The 13,413-nt window shown below is 32.8% G+C and overlaps 1 protein-coding gene across 1 annotated transcript in view; it reads left to right on the top strand.

The window, feature by feature from the left end:
* The window catches only part of LOC108740469 (serine proteinase stubble), a gene marked incomplete at its 3' end in the record, with an annotated part of 52,718 nt that overhangs the window by 15,786 nt on the left and 23,519 nt on the right, over positions 1 to 13,413 (top strand). Inside the window, exons 3-5 of the mRNA XM_018474796.2 lie at positions 1,991 to 2,168; positions 3,359 to 3,572; positions 4,808 to 4,999. Coding sequence (XP_018330298.2) covers positions 1,991 to 2,168; positions 3,359 to 3,572; positions 4,808 to 4,999 — 584 coding nt within the window. The remainder of the gene's footprint in view (positions 1 to 1,990; positions 2,169 to 3,358; positions 3,573 to 4,807; positions 5,000 to 13,413) is intronic.

The raw sequence follows: 13,413 nt of genomic DNA on the forward strand, positions 1-13,413 counted from the left end.
TAGGTGTAACAAAAAATATGTTTTTAAAACCAAAAAATAAAATACTTTATTTTTATTCTGAGTACTTTTGAAAAGCCTGAAAAGGTGGCAACCCTAGTTACTGTTCTAACGTAACTACCAGACCCGGATCGCGATTTCGATCTTTTTGGATATCGACAACGCGTGGCATTTTGTTTTATTTATTCATCGTGCGTATTTTTTTACTAAGCCATTTTCGATAGTCGACACTTCGGAATTTAAATTTGTTAAAGAAACCTAAAATTGAAGTTATTTAAAATTTGATTAAAATCAGCTTTTAGACTGCTACTAAAAATGAAATGTAATTTATTTAAGTACATGTAACGATATTGTTCGGCAATTAGACGCTGTGAACAGAAAGTTTTTATCCCTTTCTCTGAAGTACTTAAACGAGGTAATTTTTGAATTGTTTTGCTTTCACGGAAATCCGTTCTAAATTCTGTCTTCACACTTCTTCAGTGCTCTTTAGGTTTCGTTTACCAGGCTGCAAGTACATATACATACAAATTTCTCCAACTTACCTCTAATTTCCTGCAAGCAAATGAACATTTCATAGCACCGCATGTTCCCTTTCAAATAAGAAGCTTACATATGCATTATATAATCGAATCATCTTTTGATAATATGCCAGAAACTGTTCCAGAAGGTAACTTTGCTTATTGTTATTATTGTGAATTGCGAATGCGATTAAAATTTCACAATGTGAAAGTAAACTTACAGTATGTTTATTCGTTACTTTTATGTAAAATACCGAAAATTCATTCAAAATTAGGTTGCATAATAATATGATAATTGCTACGGTTTATAATATACTATTTTCTATTAATGAATTAATGGAATAGGTTTAATTTTTTTACAAAATGTACCTTATGATTATATTTTAAATACGTATACTGTTTCGACTTATGATGTTGACCTCATTCTCAGGAACATTGCTTTTGTTCCTTAAAATGTAGGTCAAAATCTCTCAATTACTCTTTTTCCTGCTAATTGGCATATGATTTGTTTTCAAAATTACACTTGTACTAATGCCTCTTATTACTATATGTATTGATATTTGGAGCGTCTTACATTTTCACTGTAGCTTTCCTTTAGAGGATAAGACAGCCGGCGATTCTGGACGTAAGAGAATATTAAATCTGAAATTAACTATTTAATTTAAATATAATACTTCTAAATATACTCTATTGAGGGCCAGTATTGAGAAATAAAAATCGTTAATCATTTCTAGGGGATATTAGTATCCCCAATAGGGTAACTAAAGTAAGTAAATTCATTTTGTTTAGAATAGGCTTAGTATTTTACCTTGGAACGTCAAAAAACAATAATTTACTAAAAACAAATTCTATTATGAGGAAGTACTTGAACCTCTGATAAAAAAATTTAGGGATCTCTAAAAATGGTAATTTATCATCTAAAACGAACTAGAAAATTTGGAAATAAAGCACAATTGACTTTTATCAAAAATCTGTTTCAACAATTATGGATTGATTTTTAATATGCTTTCAAATGAAATAAATTTAATTTTGTTGATAACTTGATAACTTCAGTTGGATCTTTTGACATGTGAATTCCACGATATTTTCTGAATAATTCCTATTATCTGAAAATTATTAACTAAAACGAAATTGGAAGCTATTGAGAACATAATTGAAGAGAATTGAATTAGTAGAAATTTCGATGCGATGAAATATTAAAGAGCAGAAAATTCTGCACTAATTTACTCACACTAGCTATATATCGACTACTAACAAAGATAGCCATATTTTTTTAATGGACGTATTGAAAATTAATGAAAACAACTGGTAAATTTAAAATACTTGCGATTAGTTTAACATGATATAATACAGTCGAAATAAATCAGCGACATATTATTACAATTATTTTGCAAATGGAACTTGGAATATTCTCTGGCATGGTTATGAAAATTCGACGTGAATTAAGTTATTAGACGCAAAATTTATTATTCTAGGTTGCGGAGAATTGCACACAAGAACGAACAGAATAGTCGGCGGACATTCGACAGGATTCGGTTCTCATCCCTGGCAAGTTGCACTCATTAAAACAGGATTTTTAAGCAAAAAATTAGCCTGTGGAGGAGCACTTTTAAACGAGAGGTGGATTGTTACAGCAGCCCATTGTGTCGCGTCGTAAGTAATTTATACGTATATTTTAGAAACATTATTAAATGGTCAGTTCGACGATGCTCCATAAATCAGTCAAGTCAAGTCAAATTTCTGAGTCTCTTATTCCTTTTCTTATTAGAAGAAAATTAAATTCATCTATGCATTCAATACATGTGTTATATATGTTACCGGAAATGTATGAAACAATTCCTAGGAAATGTATACAATTCCGAGGCTATAAAATATTGTTTCAAAGATTCTTTAATACAAATATCCATTTCCTAGGAATTGTATGAAATTCCGATATTGTACTAGGCAATGTATAAAACTAGTAAAGTGAGAATCAGAGTTATCTGTGTTTACGCGGTTCTAGTGCATTGGTGACGTTATTATTTGGTTAGGTTAGGTTTGGAGATGTATATGCATTAGTGACGTTATTGTATGGTTATTAGGTAGATTTATGACAGTCTAGAGTTTCTTTAATGTACCTGCCAAGTCGAGGCGGACTGATATGTTGGAATATTGTCTTCGAAAAGTATGCTTCATTATGATTTCCATAAATAATATATATGAAAATGATCATTATCGCTTCTACAACATACTAAAAATTCAAGGTCATCATGTTTGCTGAAACAAATATAACCTAGTCACATTATTCTAACATCTAATATAGAAGCCCGTCTCCGGCGGGCAAAGGCATTGAGGAAACTCCAGTCTGTCATAAATCTCCCTAATCAAACAATGACGTCACTAATGGATACCTATAGGTACATCCCTAAACAGCCTGCCGTATTATTGCCTATTTAGGTATTACCTGTAATACATTTCCGGTTGCTATTTAGGAAATGTATAGATTTCCTAGGAAATGTGTATAATATAATTTATTTCACACATATCCGGGCGATTTTAGGAACTGTATATATTTCCTAGGAATTGTATACAGTGACGGATTTCATACATTTCCGGTAACATACACATATATGAACCATTCATATAATATTACATACGTATAATTATTTATCTATATAAGAAACATATTAAAAATGAAAATATTTTTAATTTAAATGATAATGGCCGGCGCTTTCACCATTTTTATACACGACGATAAAAAGTACTTTATATCCAACAGACGGGTGGGTGAAGGACGATATTACTTTGGAATCTGTAATACATTCTTATTTCTGCTTTTTTTATGCTTATCTATTTGCTTTTAGAACGGCTAACGGGAATATTCGCGTTAGATTAGGCGAATGGGATGTTCGAGACACTGAAGAAAGACTCGCTCATGAAGAATACTCCGTCGAACGAAAAGAAGTACATCCTTCTTATTCGCCTACAGATTTTAGGAATGATGTTGCACTGGTTAAGTTGGATAGAAACGTCAGATTTAAGCAACACATCGTTCCTGTTTGTTTGCCAACTCCCACGGTATGAATTTATACTTTTATTGATGAATTTGAAAAGAGCTGCAGATATGACGACAAACAATTAAGTACCTATCAACATAATATCAACGAGAACAGCATAGAAGGACCTTTTCTTTCATCGGACCGTTATTTGTATGAATGTTGATATCTGCGTGACGATCATTTGCAATATTTATTTCATTGTGTAGGTGTTAAATATGTATAGTTACATTTTATTGACAAATTGCATGTGGACCAATTTTATTCAACGATAAATGACATGTGTTTCGTATTATGCTGAAGGATAGAGCGGAAGACCATCATCAGCCTCTTTTAGGAATCGTGGGAACGAGTGGGTGGTCGTTGAACGGAAAAAATGAGACGGACGAAATGAAGACAGAAGAGAGTGAAAGAATATACGTATATAGTTGAGACGTTCAAAATTGGCCTTGTCCGCAATAAAACTGTCGTATTTACTTTTTCCTTTCAACTTACTAACTAGACTAGAGCGATTGCTAAAAAAGCGTTTACTTTTATTCACGACAGACGTTACAGGGAATATCGTAAACATAGAAAAGAGATGTTAAGTAGGAATTCGAACGGATACTACAAGAAAAAGGAATAACATTATACCAAGTAATAAGTAACAGAAAGAGATGCATAGAAACACAATTTGAGTAATACAGGCAAAGTGAAAAGAGGTAAGTGAGTAATAGTAAGCGGTGCAGCAGTTAGAGCTTGCTTAGGTACGTAAAAGATCAGGGTAGGCTCTATAACTGCCTAGTTGGAATCCTTGAACAAGCGCCTTTGCTTTCCAAACTTCTTGAGAATGTTGAACATTCCGATGCTGGCAACATACTCAAACTCTGCTTTTCTGCATCTGTTTCAATTACACATCAATTGGTGTAATGTTGTTCCTTTTTTTTTATTAGTGTCCGCTGCAATTCCTACCTAGCATCTCTTTTTTATGTTTAAAATATTCCCTACAACATCTGTCGGGAGTAAAAGTAGGCTTTCTGTTAGCTACCGCTCTAATCTAGTTAGTAAGTTGAAAGAAGAAGGTAAATGTGACAGTTTTATTGCGGACTCTGCCAATTTTGAATTTCTTAACTATAGCTACTGCCAAAGTATTCAGTTCTTTCCACAGTTTGTGTGTCACAATTAGAAAATGTTGTACATACTCTTTAGCGGTGTTTTCTTCTATTGGTGGTTTTCTTTAACGTTTAATTATACTGGATATTGTTGTTTCTTTTTAAGGTTAAACTGGTTGGAAAAAGGGCAACCGTGGCGGGATGGGGTCGTACAAGACATGGACAAGCAACGGTACCCTCCGTTTTACAAGAAGTAGATGTTGAAGTTATACCAAACGATAGATGCCAAAGATGGTTTAGAGCGGCTGGTAGAAGGGAAACAATACATGACGTTTTCCTATGTGCTGGATATAAAGAGGTAAAAGAAGTAAAATGAAATAATTGATATGTACCTAGATGTTAGGATCAAAGACTGCCAACAACCATCACGGTTAGCAGTTTCAAAACGACCATTGCTAGCCTCCTCCTAGGTTTGATTTTCTTCGAAAATAGCAATCGAAAGATAATTAAGGAACAATTTAAAATTCTGTCGGGGTGAGGCGTTAATATATTTGCATACTGATAAAACTGATAAAATTGAATTAACACTCGGAAAACAAGAAACGAAGACGCTAATAAGAAAAAAAAATAGAACCGAGCACCTACAGAAAGAAAAGGATATCTTACTTATTGAAATATTTTTTCATTTTGAGGGCCTAACGTAACGGAAACCAGTAACGTAACGGACACTATAAATTGATATTCCAACTAGAATTTGCTTTAATTGAAAATTTTTAATTTCGTATGGAAAAAAACAAAAGAATAAAAGTATGAATCTTTAAATTAATAAAGAGATAATAGTAAAATCAAAAATCCTTTTTCTTTTTGAATTGTTAAGGTTCACAGCGTGTTAAGTTACATAATTTGTCACGTCATAGATAATTAAAAAGAAATGAACGAGGATACATAAAGAGATAAACTACAAAAATAGCAAATTTAAAGTAGATATTTATTTTTCAAGAAATTTAACACTTCTGTGAAATTCATGTCGTCAAAATAGAAGTAGATTCCAAATGTTGACTATAGCATATGGTGAAGCTACCTTGAATCGAAGAGACAGACGAAAACATTGATGAAGTGAAGAAAATAATATTGACCAATCGTCGAATCACCGTTAGAGAAGTTGCTGAGGACCTAAACATATCGATTGGCTCCTGCCGTTCGATTTTTACTAATGATTTGGACATGAGAGGAGTAACCGCAAAATTCGCACCGAAATTGCTTTCGACCAAAAACAGCATCGCATTAACATTGCTAAGGAGCTATTGGACTCTGTCCGCGACGACCCAAATTTGCTTCAGAGGGTTATAACTGGTAATAAATCACGGGTTTATGGTTATGACGTAGAAACCAAAGGTCAATCATCCCAATGGAAGCTGCCGCACGAGCCAAGACCGAAAAAAGCGCGCCAAGTTAAGTCGAATGTGAAGGTTTAACTTACAGTTTTCTTCGATCGCAGGGGCGTGGTGCCACAGGGTAAGTTATGCGCAATTTACGCTAAGCAATCCGCCAGAAATTCCCGGATTTGTTGAAGAACAAAAATTGGCTTTGAACCATGAAAGCGTCTCTGCTCACATCGTTGCTTGAGAGCGAATTTTTGGCCAAAAACAACACTCTAATAATAGAGTGCAGCCACCGTTTTCCCCAGATCTGGCCTCCTGTGACTTTTTCTTGTTCCCAAAACTGACGAGGCCCATGAAAAGATGACGCTACGCTACGATTGAGGAGATAAAGGCGGTACTGAAGGAGAAACTGAACAAGATCACAAAAAATGATTTTCTGAGGTGCTTCGAGGATTGGAAAAAACGTTGGCACAAGTGTATAATATCTAGTGGGGATTACTTTGAAGGGAACAAAATAGATATTCATGAAACAATAAATAATTTTTGAAAAAACACAAAATTCACGATACTTTTTGGCTAGACCCCGTATATTATTCCATTAAAATAAAAAGGCTTTTAGNGAATATTAAAGCATGGAATAAGCAAAAAAAACGTGATTTTTGAATTGACTTTTTTTTTAAAAAGTAATTTTTTGTGTCCTTACGATTTTTTTATATGCTTAAAACCTATATAGATCATGACCTCGATATATAAACATGAAATAATCACCATTGGTCAAGTCGAAATACCTTTACAAACTGTAACTGTTAATATAAATCTACATTTACCCTGAAAGTTTGGTTAAAAAGGGGGGATCGCGGTCTTGTACGTATCGATTTTCAAAATACAAGTAGTACAACACAATGGGTAATCGATGGAGCCCAGCAGTCCATGTCTTCGCCCAGCCACAATTATTTATGGCATCTTACCCTTTCCTTATAATTCAACAAAAAAAGACGCTTTGTTTTATTCTTATTTCACTACTCATTTAATCTCCTAGGTAGTCGTTATACGTTTTTAGATTTTTACTGCCACAAAATAGTGAATTCGATGTCATCCAATTTGCTACACAATACGCATTAACAATTAATTCAAATTGTAAATTTTTGTAACCCAGCGCATTCGCCATATTTTTGAAATAACAGACGCTATGTCCCTAAGTACTAAAAAAAATGAAAATGTGATCGAAATAAAGGTCAACACCTCTAAAAAGGTTGGCATTTTTATTTCATATTGAAAAAAGAACGTAATTTGGGGCGATTGTTCTAATTCTCAGGCAGTAGGTATTTAAATATTTTTACGTAATGAAGTGACGTAGAGAATAATAAAATAACAAATTAATGAAATTGACTAAACATCAGTTTCGAATTTACTTTTCTAATCATTTAGAATCAGGGAATAATCTTTAATTAATTAACACATAAAATTTTAATAGCAAATAAGTAAGTTTCTTGTCCAATTTTTAGGATTAAACTATTGTTAACCAAAAATATATCATTAACTCTAAACTGTTCAATAATAATATGTAATTATTTCACCAAGTAAATATTTTGAAGAACTAAACAATAATTAAGTTTTCTTCAGAATGTTTCATGTTTTTATAATACTCCAGCAAAAAGCTACATACAGGACACATTTATGAATAGGTGTCACAGCTCAATATTACTTATTAACTGCATAACTTTTCAAGCAGACAGTTTCCATTTGGAACTCTACCCGTCACACCAAGATCATCAAGCTCAGGATGTTGACACCAACAGTGTGGATATTATACACCAACACCGTCCATATTACCCGCTCCACCATCAAAGACCTCTCACAGAACAGATGCAATCTGCTTCGACAAAATATCAAAACATAAACAAACCCGGTATTCATAACATACATAAAATATATGATTTTTTACTAAAATTGAAACTATTGCGTCATAACGGACGATATTTTCTTTTTTACCATTTTCCTTTCATATAATGCTTGACGCCTACAAGCATAAAAGTTAGTACTCCTGTGTGACGTAATCACAAATAACATCATTATTGTTTCTCTTTTGTTCCTATATAACGAAAGATGGCTACAGTAGCCTTGTTGATTGACGTAATAGTTTCGATTTGTAAAAATACGTAGAGAAACAAATTCACTTGATAAAATGGTTAAAGAAATTTTAACAATGCACACTTGGTCGCTTTCTAGCACAAATGCCACTATCACTGTTCATTGCATGACAACACTTGCTGAATTCGTCTTTCAGTGCACAATTTTCCCACAAATTAAGCATAGATACTTGTTATTTACTTTGCTTCTTAGAAAGTTTCTAAGTACATTCTACTTTCAATATACGTATCGACAAAGCATACTTATTTATTGAAGGATTACAGTCATAATTTACTATAAAAATCTAGTTCGCGTTTATCCTTACCAGCTTTGCCGTTTTACTTACTAATTATAAACATACTCAGGGCGTCATAGCAGCAAGGAATTTACATTAATTTAATAAAAAAGAAGTAGCCTTTGAATAAATACTTCAGATTTCTTTAGAATCAGAAACGCAATAAATGGAAGTAATAATTAAGGAATAGATAAATAAAATTTTTCATCAAGGTTCAACTAGTGATTAATTAGGAATAACCTTGCTATTCCTTTGTACGAAGGAAGATTGGTTTCATGAAATTATGAATGACAATGACAAACCAACAACAACTTGTAAGTTATACTTTTAATAGACAAATGATTGTTTTCGGTAAGTTATGGTTCTCTTCATGGTAAACCAATCGGCAACTTCTAGCAGTTATTACATCCCCATGTTCATTTTGCATTTTATCGTTTGGATGTAATCTATCAATTTATACAGATGGGTTATAGGTACATAAATTTGATTATTGCGTATTGGTAATATTGTAAAAGTCAACTTAGTAAGAAACTCCTGCGGCGACAGTTTTACTTAACATAGGTCAATTTCTGGCATCCTAATCTCGCTCATAAACTACGTTTTTATTTGTAATACGGTGAGTTTAGTAGCAAAACGTCTTTTTTTATGAAAATCACAACAATTTACGATTCGAAGCCGGTCCTGGCGTCCAGTTTCAAGTAAGGCTTCCACTCGCTGCAAATGATAAGGATGCAGCAACTGTCCCTTTGAAGTTCACTACACTGTCGTATGAGGAGTTAACGTTTTCTGCTATTTTACGTGCGCTATTTTGGGGATCATCTTCTTTGAAATCGAGGATTTTGTCGTTACAACGGCGATAAACGGCTACTAGAGGTTGACCGTTAGCATATAAACACCATGAATCACACATAATCTAATCTATCAATAAAAAGTACATGAGCAAAAAATACAAAAGAAATACCATATTGGTACTAAGTACAGCGTTGCGGGTTGTATTGATACCGGAATTGAATCGGCACTTAATATTTCTGTTACACCCTGTATAGTTTTACACAAAATGAATTTTAAGACAAAATCTCTTCTGAGATTGTAAGTTTGCCTCCAATCTTTAGTTTTGGTGTTTGGTGAAGTCATTATTTAGGTACTACCTCCTCCCTTAACAAATTGTCGTTGCTGTTTCTATAATCGAATTCTTTGATTTCTAGTGCTAATGCAAATTTACAAAGTTTTACTTTGTAATTTATGCATCTATAGGTATACCTACTTTTCAGTGTAGGTAGATGTTTAAAGATGCTACAAAAGCAGCAAGTCTAATTATTCTGAATTTCAACGTTGTAGATATTGATGCTTTAGCCTTTCTGTTAATTTAAACTTTTAATTGCCTTCCTACCTACCAACAAGAAGTTCTAATAACTACATAATAGATCTGACAGCTCGGAAAATTGGTTTTAAAGTTCATTTCAGTTGTCAGAAAAATGTTTTACGACGACGGTAAATGAGTTATATTTCATAAATAAATAGAACCTTGTTTTGAGGAAGTTCATCTTCAACAAAATGGAATTTCTTTTTTCAACTTATTCCTTCCCAGTAACTTTATTGTAAAACATTTTGATGTACCAAACAACTTTTTTCCAAATAAACGTATTACAATTAAATATTTTTTGGAATTGTATGAATTGAAACTTGTTGTTAACTTTTGGTCTTAATTTTATATTTTTGAGGATTGTACTATTTTTAGCTCAGAATGGGTTCAAAACAAAAAAATTTAGAAATATTGATGAGAACCTTGAGTTAAAATTGTTTTGAGTACACTGTAGGTATGTATAAGACTTTATTTTTACTTCTTTAGAATTTTCAGCAGGAGTTAGAGGTAGCATTAAATAAAATGGAAGCAGTATTGTCAAAATAAATACAAGAAAAAAAATATACTGGTATGCAAGGGATAAAAAAGTAGGGAAAGAGCGAATATAAAGATAAGAGACGAAAAATTGGAAGAAGTGGCTCATTTTAGGTATCTAGGAAGTCACATAAGTCAGGACGGAAGGAGTAGTAGGGATATAAAGCAGAGGATAGCGAAGGGTTGAGTCGCCTTCAATAAAATGAAGTCACTTCTACGCTCGCGAATGGTTAATTTAGAAATTCAAAAAAAGATTGTTAAAGGTGCATTTTTCGGTTAGAAGCATTCGAAATGTGGTGTTATAGGCGAATGATGAGGATATCGTGGATAGAGAAGATTAGAAATGAAGAGGTATTAAAGAGAATAGGAGAACAGATGACTCTATGGAAATCAATAAGAAATAGGCGAGATAGGTTGATGGGACACCTTCTCAGGCATAAAAGTCTAGTTAGAGACATATTAGAGGCAGAAGCAGGAGTTAAGAGAGGTAGTAGAGGTAGACCTGGATAGGATTACTGTTCGCAAATAGTTAAGAATATGGGTTGTTCTAGTTTTAGGGAAATGCGAAGATTAGCCCAGGATAGGAAATAGTTTAGGTGTGTGTCCAACCAGTCTTAGGACTGACGACCTTATGATGATGAGAATTTTCAGTAATGATAGTTTACTAAAATTAACAAGTGGGGCAGTCAGTAGGTGAACTAATGCTATCCTGATTCGTCCATATCCAGCATCGAAGATGGAATGACCTCTGAAGAAGCATGCTACTCGTGCAAGCGAAACGTTAGTAAGAATCTCCAATCAACGACAGCCTTTGAAACTGAATTAGGACAGCATCAGTTAAAATAGGGAATATTTGCAGCATTATGGAAACAAAACTTTTCAAGGGAAATTATTTTCTCGCTCCCAAATAATTTGTAATCGATTTTAAATTTAAGAAAAGTATAAGTAAACAACTTTCTTAATTCACATTTCCGTTCATGTTTTTTGATTTTCTTTAAGAATATTTAATTTTCCCATTTCCCATTCTATTTTTCATTTATTGGCCAATAAACTTTTCCGAGAAACCTGCGTGTTGTTATATCAATTTCAGTTATAAAAGAAAAGCAATATCTAGATATTTATTTCGCCCTGATTATAGTCGTGGTTTATCAAACAAAAACGGGAATTTAATTAGTTATTCAGCGCTGTGACTAGTTAATCTTCATTAACCTTTAGAAATGCTTGTACCTTTCTATCCATTTCCGAATCATTAAATTTCGTTTGAAAATTAAACCTGTGACGCACCTAAAACACAACTTTTCCCTGAAATTAACTTTTACACCTTCGTATGGAAACCGATTAAATTAAAGCTTAGTCTTTATTATTGCTTCAATATTGACATATTTGTTAAGAAGACGAAATTGTTATTTCTATTTTGGTGGTAGTTAGAAAGGTATATGTGGCTCAGGTCTTATAAAAGATGCAGAAGGATCAGCTATATCTAATCATGATAAAACCAATTGGGTCAGTTTTGAAAAATTAGATTCAGATTGAATAAAAAACTATTTCGATGTGGTCCGTGGAATTTTACATTTCCAAAAAAGCCCGGAAGACAACATAGCATCGATATTATTATTTCTAATTGTTTTTAAAATAGTCAATAAGCAATTTAAATTCCTCCTGACGGCAGATTCTTAATGTTTGTGAAATCCCACTAAAGTGGCTCAGTCGTTTCGAAAATTATCCCGTCCATGACACAGACAATGAGTTTAAAAAAAAAGACAGACAGACAAACAAACAGACATACGGAACCCTAACCCAAAAGGAAAACCAACTTAACACTGTAGTTGAAAAAATAAACAGGTTCTTCCATACATTCAAAATACAAATGTAAATTTGTACGAACAATATTGTTTTGTTGAATGATTTACCACGTTATGTTCAACCCAAAGACTTCTTATTAATTTTCCTGTAATCTATAGGTAAAGAATTATTTTCTGTATTGTTTTTCAAAATTTTAGGTTGAGTAGTTTCGGAGATAAGTAGGGGGCGGATGGTCAACTTTCATCTCAAAAAGATATAAGACCCTTACAACAAGCCTTCCCATTTGATATGTCACACGGTACAGTTTGCAAAAAAAAATTTATTTCCTAGTGGCCTTCCAAAAGTGACCCTCATGTTCAAAATTAATTTATTTACGTTATACGTCCGTGTTTGAGTCTCGGAAATTCATATTAACTGTACTAAATTTCAAGTTAATCGATTCAGTAGATTCGGAGTAAATTGACTGTGATGAACAGACGTACGCAACCCTTAATAGAATTCCTGACAGTCCTAATTTAGTAATCAACTTTAGTCTTATTTATGTTACTTAACTCTTTGTTAAGTTTCATAACTAAACTCAAATACAAACTCTGATAATATTGAATAACGTTCAAAGTTATCTTAAAGTTTCGACATTATCCCAACCCGGTTGAGCTTTTTGTTTTATCAAAAAATTTTAACTTTGAATAGATAGATAGATAGTAAAAAGGGAAACAGAAGACCAACAAAACTAAATTACATGCAAATTTGACCTTATATTTACATATATTGTCAACATTTCGTATTCGTAATTACAGGAAATTTAGTTTTGTTTTATTTAAATAAGAAACTCATGGAGGTTACTGTTAAGGTTGCCACCCGGACTTTATTATAAAGTATTGTACTCTGTTTCGACTGTGCGTACGTTATTTTTTACAAGACATATAAAGTACGCAAAAATACTTTATTTAAGGTCTTAAGTAAACATCGTAATTTTGTAAGCGATTATTCGAAATTCAGACTATTTTTACATCAATAATATTACACAGAAAAATGGCAAGCCATATTTACGGAACAACCTGATTTCCCAAATCTGTTCAAAGTAGTGTTACTTTTGCTGTCCGTTCCGGCCACTTCAACATTTATTTAGAAAGAGTATTCTCTGTTATGAACACAAAGTGGCGGGACGACAGGAATAAAGCTTCATTAAAACTAATTAAAAATGGACTTTTAGTTTACTTAAATCTTTGTTTGCTATGTTTAGAGGCTATTAATGTATTTAAGAG

The sequence above is a fragment of the Agrilus planipennis genome, unplaced genomic scaffold (genome assembly GCF_000699045.2).
Source record: "Agrilus planipennis isolate EAB-ADULT unplaced genomic scaffold, Apla_2.0 scaffold57, whole genome shotgun sequence".
Classification (NCBI taxonomy): Eukaryota; Metazoa; Arthropoda; class Insecta; order Coleoptera; family Buprestidae; genus Agrilus; species Agrilus planipennis.